General features: G+C 40.2%; 1 protein-coding gene across 1 annotated transcript; it reads left to right on the top strand.

Moving 5' to 3' along the window:
* Nucleotides 1-787: 787 nt before the first annotated feature.
* Nucleotides 788-23,094, top strand: mcts1 (MCTS1 re-initiation and release factor). Its single transcript, XM_080187456.1, has 6 exons — nt 788-868; nt 1,856-2,008; nt 5,485-5,582; nt 17,404-17,537; nt 18,843-18,910; nt 20,930-23,094. Exons 1-6 carry the CDS (start codon nt 858-860, stop codon nt 21,009-21,011), a joined length of 546 nt encoding a protein of 181 aa, XP_080043582.1. The 5' UTR covers nt 788-857; the 3' UTR covers nt 21,012-23,094.
* Nucleotides 23,095-25,058: the final 1,964 nt, after the last annotated feature.

Raw genomic sequence — 25,058 nt, 5'->3', positions numbered from 1 at the left:
CCCAGCCTTCACCTGGACCCTATTTGCCAGAACACCACCAACCATACTCACGCCCCCTACTCCCTTTATTATTGGGACATCATCGGCTCTTCCCTTACCTGTACCCTCTCCTTAACTGTGTCAGCAGAATCAATGGATGGGAAGCTGGTTTGTGTGATGGATTGGTCTACATTCATGACCTTTTGTAGTTCCTTGTAGTCTTTATCCTGACATAAGAATAACATTGCAAAGATAAAGAACACAGTATAACGTCACAAATTTAAGATTGGCAAATGGATGAAGAACACGTTCTTGATTGCCGTGCATTAAGGTCAGTGTTTAGATAAGCACCACACATTATATAGGATTACACATAAAAATGATGCTCAGATAAGGAACATCAATTGGGCTGCACCTGAAGAATAGCGCTGAGGAGGTTTGGTGATGCCTGAGAAATCATTTCACGGCAAGAAGCATAGATTGTTCAGCTTGCTTCCAGTCCAATGTTTTATACCAATTATCGTCGTGGGCAGATCATGACTGCAGAAGTGTAACAACCTTGCCTGAATAATGCTGTGAAAATGGGGTACAGCTTGGAACAATCACAAGTGGAATAGAAAACAAAAGTATATATTGATATTTGGTAAACTTATTGCCCCTTGCGATTATCATGGAGTGTTCAATGATAGAAGGTTATTTTGCTCTTTGTACAAATTGGAGTTTTTAGCCACTCTGCTGCCCTCTGGTTGTAACTGTAAAAAATAGGGAGAAGAATCCAGTTTACAGCATTGCTGTGATTTGTTATGTAGTTGCGACCTGCCGTAAGAAGATATATTTCCTGTTGGGCCTCGTGTGGTTAGAGTTTCTGAGGCAGCATCATGTTTAAAAAGTGAGTTTTACATTTGATACGGTTGTCTTTTAATCAGAATTTTTAAATGATGTTTAGATAGCCAATTTCTGTTGGTTTGAACTGGTTACACTTCGTTCTAATGAGTATTTTCCATCTGCGATGAATGGATTATTTAATGCACAAGGTTTGAAATATACTTCGGAATTTCTGGGCTGTCTTCCTCTTTTTGAGCCGGATTTTATCCAGTTATTTTGTCCCTTCCTTCCAACAAAAACGCGCGGATAAGCGTTTCCAGCAGAACAACTGTTTTGACAGTTTTTTTTTTGTCACCAGAGCAGGTGTTGAATAATTTAAATGTTATTTTGTTTAAAAAGGACCAGTCTCCCCCCCCCCACCTCATTTCAAACAGTAATAAAGCAAAATATTGCGCGGACCCTGCCCTTTAAATCTGAAATTAAAAACACAAGATGTTGGAAATACTCATTCACGTCCTGACTGACAGCATTTGGGGGAGAGAGCAACTAACGTTTCAATTCGATTACGGATCATCAGAACAGTGAATTGCACTGGTTCTCAATGGATTGATCTGAGTGATTATTTTGGGTGTAGCAGTAGAACCATTGAGTCCCAGCACCAGCTAGTTCTCGGTTATGATAAATTTGTTACAGAGCCTGTGTTAATGTGGTGGATATGTGAAATTGGCCAGGGTTACTTGTTCTGATTTTATCTGGTGACCTCAAATGGTATGTGGACAATGTCAGCTTTGACTGATGTCTCCTCTGGTCAAAGTGCCTGCTGAAACTCACTGCCTGGGTCAGGAAAGAAGAACAACCACTTGGATGAGATACTGGTTGGATACAGACACTTGTGGAACCTCAGTGAAATCAGCATCCTTGGTAAAAGAGAGAACAATTTTGAAACATTGTGTATGGTGTCCAAGTGATTGTATTTGTTTGGAGTGGAGTGTCTATTGTGTTTTAGAAACATCAGCAATGACAATGATTCATTTCTTTTCTATCTTAACAGATTTGATGAGAAGGAAAATGTTTCAAACTGCATCCAGCTGAAAACATCTGTTATTAAAGGCATTAAGAATCAGTTGCTGGATCAGTTTCCAGTCATTGAACCATGGTTAAACCAAATCATGCCAAAGAAGGACCCTGTAAAAATAGTAAAATGGTACAATTTAACTTGTTTGCATTCTAAATGTAAAGAAAATTTAGTTATTGTGATATTTTTCTTCTCTCTAAGTGTCAATTCTGTTCACATGGTTGATGATCTGTGCAGTCCACACTTAAAGTCACACCTGTCAGTTCCATTCTATCTTTAATCACATTTTAACTGCCATTTAAACCTTTCCAATATTCTTTTCCATTCACAAGCTTTCCTTGTGACTCTCAAATAATGCTGTTATTTTTCTTATAAGTTCTGTTTTTCTTATGCTAGTTCTCTCATTTTCTTTTATATCCAATTCATTTTCAATACATTTTTGTATGTTAACTCAAAGCACTTCCAGCTAGCTTTCTTCAAGTCCAATTTTCATATTCCTGCATTGATTACACAAAAATATAACTTTCTAATCGTTGACTTCATCATTTTACAGAATTATCTTCACATTATTTCTAAATTTGGTCGTAATGTTTGGTGTCTAAATCAATGTTACCAGTAGATGTTGCATTTTATTTCAGCACGCTGAAGAAAACATTGCAGGATCACAAGATAAGTTTAGCTGTAGGAGGCCCTATAGTCCATTTGATGCCCTCTGAAATACAAACTGATCATCTTATTTACAGCATGTAGTTGTTTCTTTAATGCATCCGAGGCTTGACTGATGGTAAACACTGAGCTGCTAAATCCGGAAGGGAAAGTTGTACCAGCAGCCAAAATGGTTTTTTGCAATTTGTATATAATGAGGAGGCTTTCTGAAATTAGAAAGTCTCTGCTCAGTTGATGATTTTATATTAAAATAAACTTATTAATGAAGAGAATTTTTAAAACTACAGAAACACAAAAATAGCTTCACACAATTAATAGTACACTCCAAAAAAATTCTTAGCTAAATTACACTCAGAGCTATCCTTCCCTTCTCTGATGGCAACAGTCCTGATAGAATTTCGGTACTTTACGCACAATGCCTTGTTACACTTGGGATGTTCTCTGATGGTGACAGCAACCTGATTTTCCAGGTCTGGACTTGTCAACAGTGTCTTTTGCCTATTACCAGTCATCATGTTTTCTGCTTGAAGATATTACTGGCTTCCAAGCTATCTTCTGGGGATTTCCCAGTTGCCTCTCGGTCTTCTGGGAGATTTAAGCAGCTAACCTCTCACACAGGCTTCAGTATTTTCTTAAATGTGTTCTCTCCCTTTGATCTCTCTACCCTTTCCCACAATCTCTCAGAAGTTCATTTTTACCAGAACTGATCAAATTCCTTTCACTTCATAGCTCATGTATTTTAAAAAATAAACTTACTTCATCTTTGTCTCACTTACGTACAATTTGTACATGTTCCCCTTTGTTGCCTTTAAGTAAATTCTTATTTACATTTGTCTTGGTTCCTTCTGTTCAAATTAAAACCACCTACTGATCCTTCCAGTCTCTGTTTCTTAGTCAAGTTACATCAATCATGCCCATCAGCCTGTTTTCAATTACTACCAAAAAAATTCATAATTCCTCGTTTTCCTGACTCCTCAATATTTTTTACTTAGTTGTCCATTCATTAATTGTTGAGTACCATGTGTATAAAAGGATAATCCCTGATATTTGATTTAAGTTCTCTGGTCATGCTGCCATGCCATATTGCAGTAATATTAAGTTTACTCCTAATCGTGTTAAGTGTATTTTGTACTTCTATAAGGTCTCCACTGAGATGTTTCTTTTTGCGTCTCAAGATCTGTAGCTCGTCAAGCCATTTGTCATAGTTTATCTGTCACCGGAGATTGGTCTTTATTGCAGTTCTCAGCAATGCCTGTATTTCCTGAATGGTTCCAATATGTCTTGCCTATGTGTACTGTACGGTGGGTGTGATTTGATCTGTACATGTCTGGAGTTTCAAATTCGGTACTTAAGCCAGAATACATGTTATTTGATACTCTTAACATTTTAGATTAGTCAGGCACAAATGACAAACATGTAACTTTCAATACTTTTTTAGCCTTATATAGCTGAGAAGACAAAATTTGAAAGTTATTAAACTTGTACTACTCAGGAGAAGTAAGCATATTATCTTTCCTACTGTTACACTTTACTGAAATCTGAGTGGCAAGACAATGCATGTATGTCCTCACTTAGAATCATATTTGACTCCTCAGCAGTGTTTCTTCCAGCCTGTGCTGCAGTTGGGATGCTACAGTTGATCTTTTTCTGGGCAGAGGATAGGGGAAAAAAGCCACTGGCCCCCTGCTGGAAGTGTGTGTATGTGGAAGTAGGGTGAAAACACAATCCTGATACCCTTTATATAGCTGAACAGCTGACAAACTTGCTGCTCGTGCTTGCTAAGAGCAGTTCTTGGTTCTATTCCCCTGTGTTAACAAACTTTAATGATGACAACGATATTTGTGAAAAGGCAAATTTAAAAAAAAAAGCCAAGTGTGTAAAATTGCAAAGCATGTAATTTTCCTGGAATATAACACAATGTGAGATGGTGCCTGTGTGCTGCACCTTGGAATTGAAATGGTTTGTTTTGGGTTTACACCTTGTTTTATCATGCAAGAGGAATAAGTATTTGCACAACCAATATGCAATTAAATTACACAAGTCCTCGTATAGAAAGAACCTGTAACATGCTTCAGAAGCTTGTCAGTTGTGTCAACTTATTTCAGTTAGTAGCACGTTAATTGCTGGGTCAAAACATTGAGATTTTGAGTCATGATATTGTGGTGTGACAATGGCGGAATGCTGAATTGTCAAAGGTGCAATCTTTTAACTGAGATTTTAAGACATGGTCACATGTCAGTTCTCCTGTGATTTAGGTGCCATTGACCTCACCACAATATTGTTTATCTTCTTCTCATTACTTAATCATGTCAATGCAGCTTGTGATATGTTGCTGTAGAATGGCTGCCTACTCCACTTCAGAAAGTACCTAAGATTCTTCAGGGGTTAAACACGGTAAATATTGGGAGGTTGTTTCCACTCAGACCAGAAGACGTAATTGCAGAATAAGGGCTGCTCATTTTAAGATGGATTTGAGGAAGAATTTCTTCTGAGTGGTGAATGTTTGCAATTCTTTACTGCAGGAAGCTGTGGAGGCTGAGGCCTTGTACATTTTAAAAGCTGGGAAGGGAATGGAGAGAAAGTTGACTTAGTGAGTGTTAGATTAGCCATGATCTTATTAAATGGCAGAGCAGATGTGAAGGCCTGAATGGCCTATTCCTGTTCCTATTTTTTATAGTCTTGTAAGATGTAAAAAGTTTTGAAATGTTGTGGTGTAATATTGGACTGTGCGAGTATTCACTTCAAGAAATGTACATCTCCTAAGTGCATTATTTTATGAATATAGAAAATGCCATTTTTGTTTTTTCAACATTATTTCTGAGGGGGGGTGGTTATTTAACAAATCGGACCTTTCTATAACACGGACAAGATTATTTTTAATAGAATTATTATTTTCATAACTTGAGAGCCTGATACTCTTTTTTTTTAATTCTCTGCAGCCATGAACATATAGAGATCCTGACTGTTAATGGAGAATTGTTGTTCTTCAGACAGAGAGAGGGACCTTTCTACCCCACCTTACGATTACTTCATAAATGTAGGTTTACTGCCATTAAGTCTGTTTTGAGGATTTGTAAACTGACAACTTTTTACATTATGCAAATGATGCTAACTTTACCCAGTTTTGTCGTAATTGTTAAGCTTCAGCTTGTGTGTATTATCATGAAATATTAGGTGCTACGTTATTTTCTACATACATTTTTACGAACTTTAAGGAATTGAGTCCTTTGAGAAGAGAATAATACAGTGAGTTCATCCAACATTATTTGTGGATTATTCTCGGAAGTGGAATTGTAATTTGGGAGTTGGGTCATCAATCTGAGTTCACGAAAGACAAGTAGTGTCTTTGAGACAGGTTTTTCTATTAATTTGGGCATTGTGGGTGTTGCTGGCAAGGCCAACATCTGTTGCCCATCCCTAAATGTCCGCGAGAAAGTGGTTGAACCCGTCTTGATTTGCTGCAGTCCTATTACTGTAGCTATACCTATAGTGCTATTGGGGAATGAATTAAAGGACATTGATCCAGCAACAGTAAAGAAATGACATATTTCCAAGTCAGGATGGCCTATGACACAGAGGAGAACTTTCACGTGATGGCCTAGAAGATGATGTTGGGGGGATTTCAGTAATGGAAATGCTGTTGAATGCCATTGTTAGTTGATTGAATTCTCTCTTGAAGATTACCATTGCCTTGTATTTACGATGGGTTCTATCATTATTGCAGATGGGATGTTCATTCAGCATTCTCCTCCTGTTAGTCACTTAATTGTCCACCGCCATTCACAATGGATTGTGTGGCAAGGTTGCAGAGCTTTGGTCGTGACTTGCTTAGCTTTATATCTACAGCATGGGCGTCCAACCTTTTCATGTGAAAGGCCATGTTTCAACTATTTTCTCACTCATGAGGCGAGTGGGCAAATTTTCAGGAAGATACGGCACTAGATATTTAGGAGTGGGAACACCAGTTGAAAATTCATCCCTTCAAGCCTGTTTTATCATTCTATTTATAGAATCCCTACAGTGCAAAAGGAGGCCATTCGGCCCACCGAGTCTGCGCTGATCACAATCCCACCCAGGCTAAAACAGCCTTACCCCATGTATTTGCCCTGCTAATCCTCCTGATGTTATAGGAAAATTTACCATGGCCAATCAACATAAGAACATAAGAACATAAGAAATAGGAGCAGGAGTAGGCCATCTAGCCCTTCGAGCCTGCCCCGCCATTCAATAAGATCATGGCTGATCTGTCGTGGCTCAGTTCCACTTTCCCGCCCTCTCCCCATAACCCTTAATCCCTTCTCTTATCAAAAACCCATCAACCCGCTTCTTAAAAATATTTAGCGAGGCAGCCTCCACCACTTCAACGGGCAGAGAATTCCAGAGATTCACCACCCTTTGAGTGAAGAAGTTCCTCCTCAACTCCGTTCTAAACCGCCTCCCCTTTATCTTGAGGCTGTGCCCCCTAGTCCTACTGTCTTTTTTGAGCGGGAAGAGTCTCTCCACCTCTATCCTATCCATCCCATTCATCATCATATACGTCTCAATGAGATCTCCCCTCATTCTTCTAAACTCTAACGAGTACAAGCCTAGTTTATTCAGCCTCTCCTCATAGCTCAATCCCCTCAACTCCGGTATCAGCCTAGTAAACCTCCTCTGCACTCCCTCCAGGGCCAAAATATCCTTGCGCAGGTGCGGCGCCCAAAACTGCACACAGTACTCCAGCTGCGGCCTCACCAATGCCCTATACAGCTGCAGCAAGACCTCCCTACTTTTATATTCAATCCCCCTCGCTATGAAGGCCAGCATCCCATTCGCCTTCCTGACCACCTGCTGCACCTGCAAGCTGGGTTTTTGCGACTCATGCACAAGGACCCCGAGGTCCCTCTGCACCGTCGCCTGCTGCGACGGTGGACATCTGGACATCTGGACAACCTGGACATCTTTGGACAGTGGGAGGAGACTGGAGCACCTGGAGGAAACCCATGCAGATGTGAGGAGAACGTGCAAACTCCACACAGTGAACCTGGGTTGCTGGCGCTGTGTGGAGTTTACACATTCTCTTTGTGTCTGTTTGGGTTTCCTCCCACAGCCTGAAAGACATGCTGATTAAGTGCTTTGACTCGAACAGTCACCAAAGTGTGGCAACTAGGGGAATTTCACAGTAACTTCATTGCAGTGTTCATGAATGCCTTATTTGTGACTAATAAACAAACTTTGACTTTTAAAACAACTTTACATATCTGCCAATTACCTTGTGACTACCTTACATCAACTTATTCCTCATGTTTCATACTGTTTCAGATTTTTCTACTCGACCAGTGCCCCATTCCACCAAATATCTGATGCATTGATAGTGTCCTGAAGCCACTTCCTGGGAGCGTTTGAGGAAGTTTGGGATAGCCATCTCATTTGTCTGGCATTCTCTCTCTCAAACAGTTGGGATGATAGTGATTGGCATAGCCACAGGATCCAATTTCAGACAGTGAAAGTATTTTGATTTCAGCTGTCAGAACGAATCACCTGCATTATTGGAGAGAATGTGGAGAGTGTGTCATCTATGGTCAGACTGGTTATAATTGGTATTCTGTCTATGGGTATAGTGACACCTGTAAACTCCTCAAGATCTGCTTGGTCAGTCTTGTTTCCCCCGAGAACCTCACTGAATACTGACAGCTGCTCCCTTGACGCCTGTCTTAAGATTGTCGCTCCAGTCCTCAGGCTGAAAGCTACTACTTACCTCCTACTGCTCCTCCAATCACAGATGGTTTCCCTTCCAATGATTACTGTTCACTTATCACAGCAAAATTGGGAAAGAAACAATCTGTGAATGGCAGAGTAGCCATTGAGTATTGAAGATGTCTCTTCCACTTATATTTGTTTGTATTTTGAACACTGGCTGGTGGGCTGGATGGAAACCTTTAACAGGATGGCCTCTGGTCTACAGCATGCTGCTTCTGTGGTCAAGCTTGTATGTAGCATTACCAGTGCTGCTTCTGGCCTGCTCTCCTACACACGCTGAACCCTGATTAGTCCCTTGTTTATGGTAGAGTGACAGATATGCTGAACTATGAGGTTACAGATTGTGGTGGGCTACAGTTCTGGTGCTGATATCTCTTAGTGCCTTTTGGAGGTCTGATTTTTGAGCTGCTGAATGTGGCCCAGTGTCACACCAGAGTGCAGATTGTCCTCTGTGTGAAAACAGGACTACATTTCCATAAGGACTGTCCATGTTATTCCCAGTGTGGAGATGCTGGCATTGGACTAGGATAAGCATAGTAAGAAGCCTCACAAGACGAAGATAAAGTCCAACAGGTTTATTTGGCAGCACAAGCTTTCGGAGTGCTGCTGCTTCATCAGGTGAGTGAAGGAAAAGTGCTTTGAAAGCTTGTGTTGCCGAATAAACCTGTTGGACTTTAACCTGGCGTTGTGAGAACTCTTACCATGCTTACTGCCACCAGAGCTATTGTGGACGGATGCAGTCCCCAACTGGCAGATTGATAAGGACAAGATCAAATCGATTTTAATTGGTTGTCAAATAGGAGGCAGAGAGTGGGGGTCAACGGGTGCTATTCGGATTGGCGGATGGTGACTAGTGGAGTGCCCCAGGGGTCGGTGTTGGGGCCTCAGCTTTTTACCATTTATATAGATGATCTGGAGGAGGGAACCGAGTGTAGAGTGTCGAAATTTGCTGATGACACCAAGATTGGGGGAACGGCAAATTGTGCGGAGGGTGTGGAGAGTCTGCAGAAGGATCTAGATAGGCTGGGCGAATGGGCCAGAAAATGGCAAATGGAATTTAATGTTGGCAAGTGTGAGGTGGTCCACTTTGGTAGGAAGAATGGTAGGAAGAACTATTACTTACGGGGCGAAAAACTGCAGCAGGCGACGGTGCAGAGGGACCTCGGGGTCATTGTGCATGAGTCGCAAAAACCCAGCTTGCAGGTGCAGCAGGTGGTCAGGAAGGCGAATGGGATGCTGGCCTTCATAGCGAGGGGGATTGAATATAAAAGTAGGGAGGTCTTGCTGCAGCTGTTAAGGGCATTGGTGAGGCCGCAACTGGAGTACTGTGTGCAGTTTTGGGCGCCGCACCTGCGCAAAGATATTTTGGCCTTGGAGGGAGTGCAGAGGAGGTTTACTAGGCTGATACCGGAGTTGAGGGGGTTGAGCTATGAGGAGAGGCTGAATAAACTGGGCTTGTACTCGTTAGAGTTTAGAAGAATGAGGGGAGATCTCATTGAGACGTATAAGATGATGAATGGGATGGATAGGATAGAGGTGGGAAGACTCTTCCTGCTCAAAAAAGACAGTAGGACTAGGGGGCACAGCCTCAAGATAAAAGGGGGGCGGTTTAGAACGGAGTTGAGGAGGAACTTCTTCACTCAAAGGGTGGTGAATCTCTGGAATTCTCTGCCCGTTGCAGTGGTGGAGGCTGCCTCGCTAAATATTTTTAAGACGCGGGTTGATGGGTTTTTGATAGGAGAGGGAATTAAGGGTTATGGGGAGAGGGTGGGAAAGTGGAACTGAGCAGCGACAGATCAGCCATGATCTTATTGAATGGCGGGGCAGGCTCGAAGGGCTGGATGGCCTACTCCTGCTCCTATTTCTTATGTTCTTATGATTTGTCCCTCATGTTGATTCTCATCTGATGAAGAAGCAGTGCTTCAAAAGCTAGTGGCTTTTGCTACCAAATAAACCAAATGGACTGTCACCTGGTGTTGTGAAACTTCTTACTGTGTTTACCCCAGTCCAATGCTGGAATCTCTACATCATAACTTGCAGAAGGCCCAGTCTACAGATATGCCCTTCAGGGCTCAGTAACTAATGACGCGATTCCTCCAAGTCTTGTGCTAAGTGTGGGAGCACTGATTCACCTGCTGTGGGAGGGTTTTAGTGGTAATCAAATGAAGGTTTCCTTGCCTGCATTTGACCTGATGCTGTGGGACTTCATGCTGTCTGTAGTCAAAATTGAACGCTCCCAGGACAACTCCCTTCCACTGTGCTGTCAGCACCCTTTGGTAGGTCTACCATGCCAGCATGACAGGGTTGATGATGGAGGAGCTGGAGACCTTGTCTGTAAGATACGATTTTGAATAAAACCATGTTGGGCTGTTGCTTGACTAGTCTATTGGTCAAATTGGGTGCAGCTAACCAGACAGTTTGTTGTTGAGTTAAATTAGAAAAGCCTATGCTCTGCTTCCTGATCATTTCTTATCTTGTGGAAAGGAGTGGGGTCAGAGGACAGTATGAGATCATACAATCTTGAAATCAAACCTCAATGACTTTGAAGCAATGATAAAATCCCTTCCAATAATGTGTTTGGAGATAGTTGAGGAAAGGATGAACAAAACTACAGAGCTGAAAATAACAGATAGAAAATTAAATTTGTAAACCCTGCTGGAATGAAGCACTCCTGCCGAGGGGGCGTGGGGGGTTGGGTCGGGGGGTGGGTGGCGGGCGGTGTGTTGGTGAATTCACACGACTAGTGGGTGGCTAGAGATGCGTGGGAAGCCCACTAAAAGACTCCACTTAAATCTCCCGGCCTGCTGCGCTACAAAAGCAGCGCAGGGGCTGGGAGAATTGCCCCCATGAACTATATAACACACCAATGAAAAGTTGCTAATTATAACCACATAGTTAGAGCTCAAATGCATTTTGAGCAAGTGAACATGCCCCTAATTTTGAGATTATTAAGTGGCCAGTACAGGTATTCAGTTGCATGATACCCAAAATTTATTGACCTCATGGTTAGCTTAATAGTTAAACTCGGCTGTCTAATGTTTTGTCTTGTATCAGGGTAACCAAATATTTTAACCATAATTGAAAGAAACAGCTAAGAACACCAACCTGAAGCAGGGATATGCAGCATTCAGTTGCTGTGGAAAAAATAACCCGTGGAGATCTGATGCTTTCATTCCCCATAGCCAAGAATGAGCCAAGAAAATAGACTGACTTGTGGGTTCAGCAGGTGATCCTGAATATAAACAACAATGACCAGTGTTGAAAGAGTATAATTTCCGTTTGTTGCTCCGATTAAATCAACCAAGGCATCAAATAGGAAGCCCATCAAGAATTGAGTATACGCTCTGCAGGAATGAGTTTGCTTCATCTGGTGTGTCAAAGAAGTGATCTTTTTGTTCACTGTGATTCAGAGATGGGCAGACTGAATCAGCCCAAAGTTTGCTCCTTTCTTGCACAGTGTGGATTTGGTGTTGTTAAATGCTGCTTGCTTCCTTGTCAGATCTACTCTTGTGTCCCAGTAAATCCCAATTAGACGTAAGTTTTGTCATGTTGACCAATTTTCTAGGTCATTGACTTTGGCTTGCAATGACACATTTTCCTTAATTGCTGCAGTCAGCTTGGACCCAGCGTGTAAATCCTGTCACTGTGGTCTTAGACCGACTCAGTGTCATAAAGCTGTTGGCGTAAGAATCAACAGCTGAATGAATGGTATCGACAGAAGACCAAATAGAACCCAGAGACTCTTCCAGTGAATTCTTCAACCTCTGATCCAAACTTCATCAGGATTTATCGAGCTGAGTGACAGGAATTTCGCTCATATTTTCAGTAGTCAAAAGTGTAGGGTAGCTGGCCACCATTTTAACTGCAGGTGTCTTTGTCATTTGATTTTTTTTGTTTCACGCCTTAAGGTTTTAAATATTTGGGCATGAGGGCTAAGGTTGGTTTTATGTGGTAGCAAACTAGAACATATTGGCATGATGAAAAGTTAGTAAAACACCTGTCAGGAGAGATATCATGAGCTTTTCTTCTACGTTGCTGAACCAGAATTCACAAAGAATTCGAATAAATTTGTTTAGGCATGATTTCCCCTTCATAAAGCCATGCTGATTCTGCTTGATTATATTGTGCATTTCTAAATGCTCTGCTGTTACATTCTTTATAATGAATTCTAACATATTCCCAGTGACAGAAGTGAAGTTAACTTCCAGTTACCTATTTTGTTTTCTCTCCCTTTCTATTTGAATAGGCAATTTTCCAATCATTTGGGACTTTTCCAAAATTTAAGAATTCTTGGAAGATTAGTCCATCCACTATTTCTGTAACTTCCTTTAATATCCTGGGATGCAACCCATCAGGTCCAGGGGACTTATCGGCCTTTAGCCCCATTAGCTTCCTCAGTACTTTCGGCTTAGTTATGGTATTTATTCCCCCTCCCCCCCCAATTGTTTAGCTTTTTTTGGAGTGTTATTAGTGTCTTCAGCCATGAAGACTGACACAAAGTATTTGTTTGACTTATTATTTCCTGGTTCACCATTATTATTTCCCCAGTCTCACTTGCTAGTTTACCCTTATAGTTTATCTTCTCCCTCTTTGTTTTTTTGGTCATCTTTTGTTAGTTTTTAAAAAATTTAGCATAGCAGGCAGGGAGATTGTAGTGTCGGCTGACATGAAAAATTTGTATCCCACTAGTGTCCCCCAGTGCCGGATTTCCAGTGGCATCTGCTCCACGCTGAAAATCGTTGGAGAGGTGCAAAGACCATTAACGTGGTCATTTTAATCTCACTTAAATGAAATTAACAGGCCTGGGACTGAAGTCTCCGGGCCTGTGAGCATCTCCTCCCCCCATCCCCTCCCCCCGCCAGAGTGTTTCACTCGAGCGGGGATTGCGGCTCAACCCCACTAGACTGAAGGGGGACAACTGGGGACATCCCCAGAAGGTCGGGTGTTGGGGAGGTGCCCCTGGGCATTGGTCCGTGGAATGGATTGGGGGGAGAGGGCCAGAACCGACATGGTGGGGGTCATGCAGCTAGCCAGCAATTGGGAGAGCATCTGTATGTGCCAATCTCGTCACTTGCAGATCGGCTCATGCACAGTGGGCTGGCTCAGCACGCTGATTTCAGCTTCAGCAATGAGAATCGGCCCTATCCCCTGAAACTTAATAATATCCACGCTTTGTGGCCTTTGCAGTGCACAGAGTGTGGGAGATTCATCTCTGAACTCCGACTGAAAAAAACAGTGTGAATTACATCAGTTTTCGTGCAAATTTGACACTTTTTTTAAAGAAGAATCAGAATCCCTGCAGTGCAGAAGAAGGCCATTCTGCCCATTGACCCTGCACCAACCACAATCCCACCCTAACCCTGTAATTCCCCCGTATTTACCCTGCTAGTCCCTTTGACACCAAGGGGCAATTTGGCATGGCTAATTAACCTAACCTGCTCATCTTTCGACTGTGGGAGGAAACCCATGCGGACATAGGGAGAATGAACCTAGATCTCTGGTGTTGTGAGGCAGCAGTGCTAAGCGCTGTGCTGCCCTGGGAGAACTTCGTTTTTTTTCTTTCAATTTAATACCATTCTTAACTTCGTTGGTTGATTTATCCCATTCCTAGAATCCTCCTTCCTCACTGGATATACCTTTATTGTGAGTCATGAACTGTTTTCACAAATGTCTTAGCTTCACCTATATGGATTCTACCTCTAATCCAAGATCATTGCTTGGTATTGTACTTATTCTATCTCATATTAACAAAACTACCCCACCACCCTTTCTTTCTTGCCAGTCCTCATGGAAAGTCACATATCCCTGAATATTTAGTTCCCAGTTTTGATCTTCTTGTAATCACATCTCTACAATAAGAACTTGGAGCAGGAGTAGGCCATCTGGCAAAAAGATCATACCCATTAACCTCAATTTGTGCCGTTGATTTGTTTATTTTGTGCCAAATAAAATGTGCATTTAAGTAGAACCGTTAGTTTTGCCTTGTTGCCATTTTTTCCCTTTCTGATCCTATTTTTGGCTTTTTTGTTTTTCAGTCTGTCCCTTCCTGTCTTGTAAAGCTGCCATATCCTTTTGCTTTGTTAGCCTATATATCCCCTTTCCAGAACCATCCCCCTTCAATTTACTTTAAAGCCCTTTCTACTTCCCTAATTATGCAGTTTGCAAGAACCAGCATGGTTCAGATGTAGGCAGTCCCAATGATACAGACCCCGCCTCCCCCAGTGCTGATGCCAGTGGCCCAAGAATGGAAACCCACTTCTACAAGAGTCTTTCAACCATATATTAATTTCTCTAATTTTATGTTAATTTGTGCATGGCTCAGATAATAATCAGACTTGAAGGTTCTGTTGTTTAATTTGATGTCTCTCTTTATGCAGAACCTCCTTTTTAGTTCTACCTATGTCATTGATATCTAAATGGACCACAACAACAGGATCCTCCCCCACCACTGCAAATTCCCCTCAGTCCAGAGCAGATGTCCTGAATCCTGGCACTGAGTTGCAGCACCGTGGTCTGGACTCTCTCTCCTTATTATGAGAAGAGTGTCTATCCCCCTCATTATACTTTTCCCTGTGAGCGCTACCTTCTTGTGTTCTAGCCCCACTTGAACGGCTTTCTGTACCACAATGACATGGCTCACCAGTCTGCAGCTGTCATCCAAACAAGCTGAAAGAACCTCAAACCTTTTGGCCAATTGAGTGGCTGACACTCCTACCCTCCGGATCGTCTTACTTGCCACAGCTGCAGTCACACTCCTCCTATCCCTAACCATTTTTGAAGGTGGAAAATTATATCCCAAGGGATGTGACTGCCTTTTGAAACAAAGCATCCGGGTAACCCTCCTCCTCTGATGTGTCATGCTGTCTGCAGCTCAGACTCCAGTTCAGTAACTTTGAGCTGAAGCTCCTCAGGCCGCAGGCACTTAGTACAGATGTGTTTGCCCTGGATAACACCAGTATCCATGAGGCCCCACATTTGCAGCCTTCATACATCACCTGTTCTGCCAAACTTGTGATCTTTAACAAATTACGTAATTATTCTTTTCAATTATTTATTTTATTTGAAAAATGTTTAAATTTGTCCTGTTCACAAACTACAGAACAAATTTAAACTTTTGCAAGTAGATTTTGACCACTTGCCAGATATTCATCAGATGCCCACCAACAGTTCACTGCCTCCCCTATAAGACAGCAGAAACTAATTCCCACAGCATGAAAAAGTTAGAAAAGCAAAGAAATACTGCCCTCATTGAACTCCCTCTTCTCCCCAAACCTCCACACTCTGCCCAAAGCTGCACTCAGTGCTGTTTGTGCACTGTCTGAATTTGTATGTTCTGACCAGAAGAATGAACTGAGCCCAGGAAGAGTAGAGACCAATTCCCACTAATTTCCTTAATTAATTAATTTTTTCAGCTACTACCAGTACATGGCTTCTATCATCCTACTTGGGCCCTGAATAAGACTTGCAAGTGAAACAATACTCGCAGTAAAAATGTTAAACAAAAGTACAAATAATATTAGATTTTTAGAAACATACTTTAAATTTTCCTCTTCTGACCAAATTTCCCCACTCATGATACAGTTTAACGGGGCAAAAAATAACTCCTGTCATGCATGCTTACATGTGTGCACGGAGTTTCTTTACTGCTCAGCAGACAGCAAAGCACAGTTGGCAGTGTAATGGATCTGCCATCTGTGTATCGCACTTGACATGTTTTGCTGTCCGATTAGTACTTGTCGTTGAATGACAGTACATACAAATCATAATTAATATCTTATGGTCATTTGTATTCCTGGTTAAGTTTAAAACCAAGCTGTAAAAATATTGGCATGTCTGTCAGTTCTAAATTTATTAAAGCTGTGATTTACTGGTATCCATTTAGCATCTCTGGGCTGAAAGTAATTTAGTGGTTACCAACATTTGTTGAACAGTGGAAAGCACTAAAACTATGGCACTGTCAATTGTTAAAAAGAATGGGGAAATTAAAATTGTTTTCCCTCAAACACTGATCAGCTACCAAGCATTACAAGATGCTGGCAAAACTGATCCCTGTTGGAAGAAAAGTTGTATTTTAAATAACATTTAAAATTTAGAGTAATTTCGCTGATTTCTGGGCTCAGGATTCCTCCACTTTGAGATTGATACACCCCATTTTGCTGAACATACCATCCCCCAGATATATGGCCAGTCTGATATGGGCTGGAGAATAAGGATTCGCATTATTGGGGGCTTATACCATTAAAGGACAGGTGGGGAATCATGGCGCAAGATAGGGCATGGCATATTCAGTTCCAGCCCTTTGATCCTTGTTTAATTGGCCCTGTAAATTTTTCTTCCCAATGTGTCAATGGGAATAGTACGATCTAATGAAAAGTCTAATATCCTGCCACACTTAATCATATTTTTTTTTGTATAATTTGAGCAGATAGAAAAAAGTCTTTCTCTGATTTGTGGCTTAAACGCACAACCTTTGGACACAGGTTAGAGTGCTACCACTCCAACACAAGCTGACACAATTTAAATAAACTTTGAATTGATTGTAACTTTGTGGTTTCCTCAATGGCCTAATGCATGACACTGCTTTGTGTAGCACTAAATGCTTCTCCATTTTTGGCCAGTGGTACAAGTGGACCTGTCTGACAAACAGCTAGGCACCTTAAGAAAAACTCAATGCATTGTACATTCAAGGTTACTACTGCTGATTGCTACATTCAGTGTTCCTGCTCATGATTGCCACCCCACAACTCTGGTCAGCCATACAAGTGCATCTTGGATGTGCATAAGACTGAGCTCTGTTGCTACTCCTGACAGTCCAGGGACATTCCAAACTCATGAAAAATGGCCAAAGGACAAGATCACAGCAGAGTCAAAGCCTCAGGAGAGGAACAGACAAAAATTGAAAAGAACCATCTTAAATTGACTACAGAAGTTTTATTTGCCAAGTTCCTTTGGAAGGAATTTATGGTAGATTAGCCTGGATTATTTTTAATAATTTATGTGCAAACATGTCTTGAGGTATGTACTTTGTGACTAACAGTAATTGAGCTGTAATGAAGATGTTTAATTTTGAAAAGTTTTGTGCAAGTATAATATTATCGATCTCCACTTCTTCATTGCAGATCCTACTATCTTGCCTCATCAACAGGTTGATAAAGGGGCCATCAAGTTTGTGCTCAGCGGGGCCAATATCATGTGTCCCGGTCTAACTTCCCCTGGAGCTAAGCTTCACCCAGCAGACACTGACACTATAGTTGTATCCTTGATATGACTCATTTATTTGTCAAAAACCAAAAATGGGTCATTTTTCATAAAATAAAGAGTATTTATTAACGAGAGGGCTGATTCTTCCGGGTAAGTGTGTTGCCCGTTGAATTGTTTTATTATCTCATCTTCAAAGCAATTTGCAATTTAACATGATAAGATATTAGTCTTTCAAGAAGTGGTGATAATTGGGTAAAACTTGGGGTGAAATACTTACTGTAGGGTATGATGTAGGTTTCTTGTGGTTGACGAACGATTGAGGAAGAGCTTCGACACATTGACAGGTGTCTATTTTGTTCCTTTTTATTTCAATCACTGCCTCCTGAATCCATTGACTTTTGCAGGGGCGTTTTCAGCCTTCCACTATCTCACCTACGTGAATATTATTTTTATATCAACTTTGATAGTGAGTGTTGGCTAACTACAGAATTTGGGAATTAAAATGGAGCAGCCACTTTCTACCCTCACTTCATATAATTCTATGCATTTTACAGCATGTTCACTGAAAGCGATTGGAAGCATGAAATCTAGTTGTTCTTTCTCTCACTATCCCAGATGTACTGAAGTCAGTTGTCATAGTGTAACTGTGCCCTGACTGAGAGCCAATAAACTTTATTAATGCATCAAAAAAATGTAAATTGATACAGGACTCTCTTCATAATCCAGGAAATTCACTAATAGTTTTTTTGGATTATAGAATCATTGATTTGATTCTATGATCGTAAATAGCTTTGTTAAAATTCCAAATGTGCGAATTGTATTTTAGTATTGAAAAGAGCAAGAAATATTGCTTAATGCATAAAGTCAACATTAAAAATTCTGATCACTGCATGCATTCCTGTCAACTTTTCTCATTCCAAATTCAGACCCACCATTGATGGAAGAGAATGTAATTACTTCAGAGAGTTGATGCTTCTTGTCTTCATCACTGATGCTTGCTGAAACATAGCGACCTTCTCCTTTCATTGGTTTTCTTTCCTGTCCTACCTCACAGGACACGTGTTCCCCATAGTTCATGAATTAACCCATTGGGAGAGTTATTTTACAGTATTTAATTCTTCAGTGAATTCATGCCTTTATTTAGACTAGAGTGAAAGAGAAATATTGAAAAATGGATTTCATACAACTTTTGTCTTTTTAGCAATATTCTCTTTTTTTATTTGAGAAGATCATTTTTTTATTTCATTCATGGGATATTGGTGTCATGTCACTGGCTGGGATAGTATTTATTACCACTGGTGATTGTCTGTATACAAGCACTGCTTTTTGGTATCTTCCTTAACTGAATATTCTTAAGGCTATAATGGCAGAAGGCAAGCAACATGCCCTCTCGGTGGGAGTTATGAAAATGCCAGCAGATAAAATGTAAATATTTATTAACTTTGTTTTATTGTTTTAAGGAGAATTGAATAATGCAGTGACCTTTCATCTAACTGTAGCTGATTGGGAAGATAACAAGATTGAGTTTGAAAGTCTCAATCCAGTTCCTAGGAGGTATGGACCCTTAAACAAAAGTGTCCTCAGTTACACGTACATTATAATCTCACATAACTATTAAGATGTTGATGTGATACACTCTGAGGTGAGAATTGAGCAATTGGGGCCATTTTAACCTCCAGGTCAGGTAGGAGGTAAAAACAAATCCTGATCCAAGCCCTCTCCAATCTTCCTACTTGCAGCAATAGTAGGTGGGGATCAGGCAGACAAACAACCGATCTATTCTAGAGAGGTGATTGGTCTTTCAATTTTTATGATGGGGTTGCATGCCTCATTGTTTTTCCTCATTTGAAAATTTACCGTGGTCATGTTCCTTGGTTCTTGGAAAATCTGGCAACTAGATCCAGGGAAGGATTGTTAGAGCTGCAGGAGGTGAATGCACATTTCACCCTTACTGAACTGACACTGCATCCTTGATGGAACTGTTCCCTGTCCAATAGGAAGTCAAGTTAAAACTCCATAGCATGCCATCCTGACATCTGGGCCTGTGGATTAGGTAAGTTAAAATCCAGCCTATGCTGTTGCAATAGAGACGGGATCACTGCATTTATACCTGTACCCCTTTTTACATGTTTTTATTCCATCCTTTGGTCCATAGTTCAAAACATACAGGATCATTTCATTCTTGAGTGAATTTAAACTTGGAACTGTGCTGACTTTTCAAAATTTCTAAGTTTTCTATTTGATTATTCATCCAGGAAAGATGGCTGTTTATTCAGAGTAGATGTTGAGCTAACAAAGAGTTATAATGGGATGTGAATGTCATTGTCATGGAGTATATACTGTCCATCCCTAATTGGCCTTCAGATGGCGGTGGTGAGCCTCCTTCTTGAACCACTACAACCCATATGGTATAAGTACTATTGAGAATGCAGTTCCAGTATTTTGACCCAGTGACAATTAAGGAAAAGCAGTATAATGCCAAGTCACGATGGTGAGAGGCTTACAGGGGAACTTGCAGAAGGTGGTATTTCCATGCATCTGCTGCCCTTGTCCTTTTTAGGTGGTGTAGAGGTCGCAGATTTGGGAAGTGCTTTTGAAAGACCCTCAGTTGCTGCAATGCATTTTGTGGATGGTACACACTGCAGCCACTGTATGTCTAGTGGGGGGAGTGAACATTTAAAGTGGATGGAGTGTCAAAAAAATGGACTGCTTTATCTTGGATCGTGTTGAACTTCTTTAATCTCGTTGGAACTGCACTGATTCAGATAAGTGGAGAATATTCCATCACACTCCTAATTTGTCTCTTGTGGATAGTGCACAGGGTTTGGGGAGTCAGGAGGTGAATTACTCATTGCAGAATTTCCAACTTCTGACCTAATACTTTGGTTGACTGTTGATGGTGTTTGGTACTGGTTTCCATCAACACTGAGAAACAAACTGTAATGATTCCTCATTCCTTCGGAGGGACATGCCATAGAGTGCTACCAGCAGTAGTGTTGGTTTAGCTTATCTGACCTGAAAGACCATCAGCTGAACTGCCAGTAGTTATAGGATAGACTGATTATAACTTTTTTTTGCATACCTGACCTGCCATTAAAGTAATTAATTGTGTGTAACATCTTTTAATTTAATGAAATGCGTATTCATGCAGGGATTTTTATAAATGTTGACATCCTATGGGTTACTCACTAATGGAACAAACATTGGTTTTCAGAATTTTGGGACACTTGCCCTTCAGTCTAAACTATTAGCTAACTTTAGACAATTTGTAAATGCATGTCTTTGAAGGTGGTTTTTGGTATCAGTTGTGGCAGTATAATAGTGAATTCCGCTGGTTGAATTGAAAACAACTCCTGCTCAAAATTATATATTTTTAAAATAGATAAGAAATTTTGTTCATATACAAATAGTCAAATCCGTTTTAATTTTACTTTATGTCCACAGTGAGCAAGTCAACAAAGGTATTGGAATTGAAAATATGCATTACTTAAATGATGGCCTTTGGCACATGAAGACATACAAATAACACAAGTACCAGCAATGAGATACCTGCTAGAAAGAGAACATGGACAGACCCAGCTGCAAGACATGGAAACATTGGCACTATTGTTTTTTTAAATTTTGTATTGTGTAATTCCAACACTTCAAGGTGGAGGAAGAAAACAATTTTGTGTTTCGTCTGTCCTGGATTTATTTAACCTATTTAAACTTGTCCAACTTACAGAAGGACTTGTAATTTCATCAAGGTATGCAGCAGAAAGAAATTGGCAACAACTTGACTTCAAATCAAATATCACAATGTAGAAGACTTTAGCTTGTATAATGGATTTGTACAAACATGGTTGCATAGTTAATTTCAAATATGTTCATTAAATTAATACCCAAGATTATACAAGGTTTATCTTTTTATAGAACATCATACTTTTATATATCACAATTGGCGGGTTATGATACGTTTTTAGGCTTCATCTGGGTATTTCTGTTATGTTGTATGGTTAAAAACCTTACTCCAAGCAAACCGACATGATACTTTATAGTGTAACATTAAAAATAGTTTAAAAAAACACTTAATATTTAAGATTAATGGATAAAATAAGCTCCTCCAGTCATGATCTATATTTCAGAAAGTGGCAGAGTAAGCATGGTTGAGGCGATGTAATGGATTTATTTAAAATACTGAGTTGTAAATAGCAATAGATAATACGCTAACTATCTCCTTTTTACTGAGCTTGAACTATTGCTACCTGGGTTTAAAATATGAGGTGAACCGATTTGCTATTGATAATTTTGTAATTATCAGATTATATTTATAATCTGATTTTTTTTTTCTTCATTTGAATCATTGAGCAATCTCTCATTTCTCCATTCCCCTTCACATTTCTTCTGATTCTACTAAAATGTGTTTTGTCAAGTGATCTGCTGTGAAATTCCAGCATTTTTTGCTTTTTGGGATCCTTTGCATCCCTCAGAACAACCTTGAACATCGTGTCTTTTTGGGCCGTATAGGGAAATATTAGCATATTTGAGCAAAAGCTTGGGAAGCGCTAGGTTTTAAGGAATGCCTTTAAGAGGGAGTGGGTGGTGTAGAGTTTCAGGGAAGGAATTTCAGAGCTTAGGGCCTGGACAGCTGAAGTCATGGACACCAATGCTGGAGCAATTAAAATAGACCTGAACTAGAGGAGCTTAGAGACTTAAGAGGTTTGGAGGGGTGGAACGAATTACAGAAATGCTCAGGCATGCAGCGATTCCATGCAACAATGAGAATTTTAAGATAGAAGCGATGCCTGACCAGGACTCAGTGTAGATCAATATTCAGAATTGTAATGGGTGAACAGGATTTGGAGTGAATCAGAATATGTGCTGCAGACTTTGGAAATGTCTGCACTATAGGCATTTTGCAAGTCAATTTGCTGTAAAGTAGCTTATTGTTTTAAAAAAATACAAACCTATATATCTACATGTTTCAACAGTCTTTGATAGGCTAACAATTACTTCCTTAAAATTTGATACCAGCTAATATTTATTTAAGAAATAATGAATGTAGAAATCAGCCGAACTCTATTCACTGGTCTTTTTACTTAAGTCTTGTTCCACCAATTTAAAGGCACAATGCTCTTTTTATTTTTCCTCTGCCTTCTGTCTGTATAGACACTACACTTGTACTAATGCTTATAGTACCCCTCTATTTTCACTTTTGTGCTTATGCAGCTGCTTGTGTTTACACATTTCCTTTTCTCTTCTGGCAGGAGTCCGTGTTATGCTGCCAACTTAGTTGCTTCCATTTTTAACTAGTAAGCGAACGGCTTCCATATCAACCCTACACATTTTAAAAATCAAAAATAAATGAGGGATGTTCATTAAACATCCCTCATCTCTCTAATTTCAACTAAGCAAGTATCGTTAATTGTATAAATTAAAATTGTGTCTACAAGTGGGGGCACTCATTGGATAATTACCTATGCACATAGAGACACTGGTGGTGGGTTATATTTAGGAGAAATACATTTGTAATGTTTCACTTTGTGACTAAATTTGAAACTGCAAAAAAAAAGACTTCTGATCTTCTTCATTAACTGACTGTAAGAAGTTTAACATGGTAGCAGAGACTGATTTCCGACCTTCATTTTCAGGCAATTAAAAGTTTTTAAGGCAGAAGATTACAATGAGTAGCTGTTGTGAAGAATGGCTGAAAGCAAGTGTAAAATTGTCAGGACATGATTCCTACCACCCCCAACCAGCCAGAGCCTGACCATTATGACTAAGGTGTTGCCCCTACTGACATAAATGATATAAGAAAGAGTATTTTGTGAGCTGTTGGAAACTGAGGATGGTTTAACTGTTATGTTAGGTTTCATGGATAAAACTTAGCTGAAGGATGAACTATTGTACGCCTACAAGCCATGGTCAGACAGATAGATTGTGTGATGGGCAATCATTCCATGGTAGAATAAATTGTGTACTTTAATGGACAGTCTTAATATTTTGAGAAATTCAGTTTGAATTCCTTGTTCCATGCTCACATTTAAATTACTGGATTGTCCTAAGGAATTGCATAAGGAGAGGCTCCTGGTTTTATCTGGGGTTCAGTTCTTGGAAACAGCAGATGGAGCTTTTGGAGCAGATATCTGCTGCCTTGAAAATATTCCTGGGGAAACAGTCCTTTTTGGCAGCAAAAGGCACAAAAAAGATATTGCATATTGTCTCAAAGGATTGAGGCACTTTGAGATCATCCAGATATTGGATGCAGTTGCCAGTACAAATTTGAAAGCACTTTTAATAGATGTGGATACCAGAGAAGATGACAGGAATGGAGTGGTAATGGGTGGATAAACTCCAGAAATAATCAGGGAACAGGTAATATGTGCACCAGGTATGACTCAAAATGTCTATTTGTGATGAACTGTCCAAAACTGAACATTAAGGTTCTTAAAGTAATGCATGACACAGAATTCAGAGGCTGAAGGAGATTGTGATTTGTGTGGAGGAATTGTGTCAGTCACAAGTTTTAGTTTGATGAGTGTATTAGTTGCAAATCTATTTAATTATGTGGTGTTTATATAGTGGTTGCACCTGAACAGCATATGTAGAAAATGTTGGTTAAAATGTTATCTAGAATCATTCGATTATAAGGATTAATGCAAGAACAAGGAATATGAAAGTTCTGCTTGTTTTTAGGATGACAACACATTGATGTCACTAAAACACGTGGTGATTCCATGAAAGATAGCTGGAGAAAACCACTTTATTCGTACTGATTGAATCTCTACTGCTATTAAGTAAGCTTTCTATGAAAAAATATGATCAAACATTTGTTTTTTGAAAGACAGTGGAGTACAATTTACTCAATCAGCATTGTTGTATCCCCTAAAGCCACACAAATAATTCACTAACACTTCTTGTCAAAGACTTAAAATCCAGCTAAAGAATAAAGCTTGGTTGATGCTGAGAATACAAGGGTTAGAGATTAGTGCAAAACGTGAATTACATAAAAGGTGTCAGAGGACACCCCCATGTCTTATTGTAAGCCTTCCATTAGCATATGACTTTTCATGGGATAGTTATAATGGATCTTAATGTATGGGACGAAGCTAATTTTCATTTTACACTTTATGCACGCAGAGATCAGATGTATTAGTGTTGAAAGACTACATGGCAAGGACAAAAGAGTTATTGTAGATAAAGCGACGGAGAAACAGATAGGAATTGCACTTTCTTATTCATTCCAGGAATGTAGGCTTTGCTGGCTAGGCTAGCCCATCTCAAGGACTGGGTGTGGACAATAAATGTTTGCCTACTGACGAAGTTTCTGACTGATAATGGAGAGGGAATTGCTCTTGATGAGCTTAGGAACATGAACATTGTCTGATTATGAATACCACAGCTGAAAGTCCCTTCAGAAGTTGACTCCAAGAATGGTGTGGCATATAATCTCAGCAGATCAGCCAAACTTCAAGTTGACAGCTCCAATGGTGTGACACAGTTCATGCAAGTAATTCATTTTATATGAGTGGAAGGTATCAATTGCCCAGGAGAAGAGTTGAAAATTTTCTTGTGCTGGATGATTGTCTTCCTG

This window comes from Carcharhinus amblyrhynchos, chromosome 4 (genome assembly GCF_965287045.1).
Source record: "Carcharhinus amblyrhynchos chromosome 4, sCarAmb.v2.hapA, whole genome shotgun sequence".
Taxonomy (NCBI): domain Eukaryota; kingdom Metazoa; phylum Chordata; class Chondrichthyes; order Carcharhiniformes; family Carcharhinidae; genus Carcharhinus; species Carcharhinus amblyrhynchos.
The sequence above is the reverse complement of the archived record's forward strand: the minus strand, read 5'-3'. Positions and strand labels throughout refer to the sequence as shown.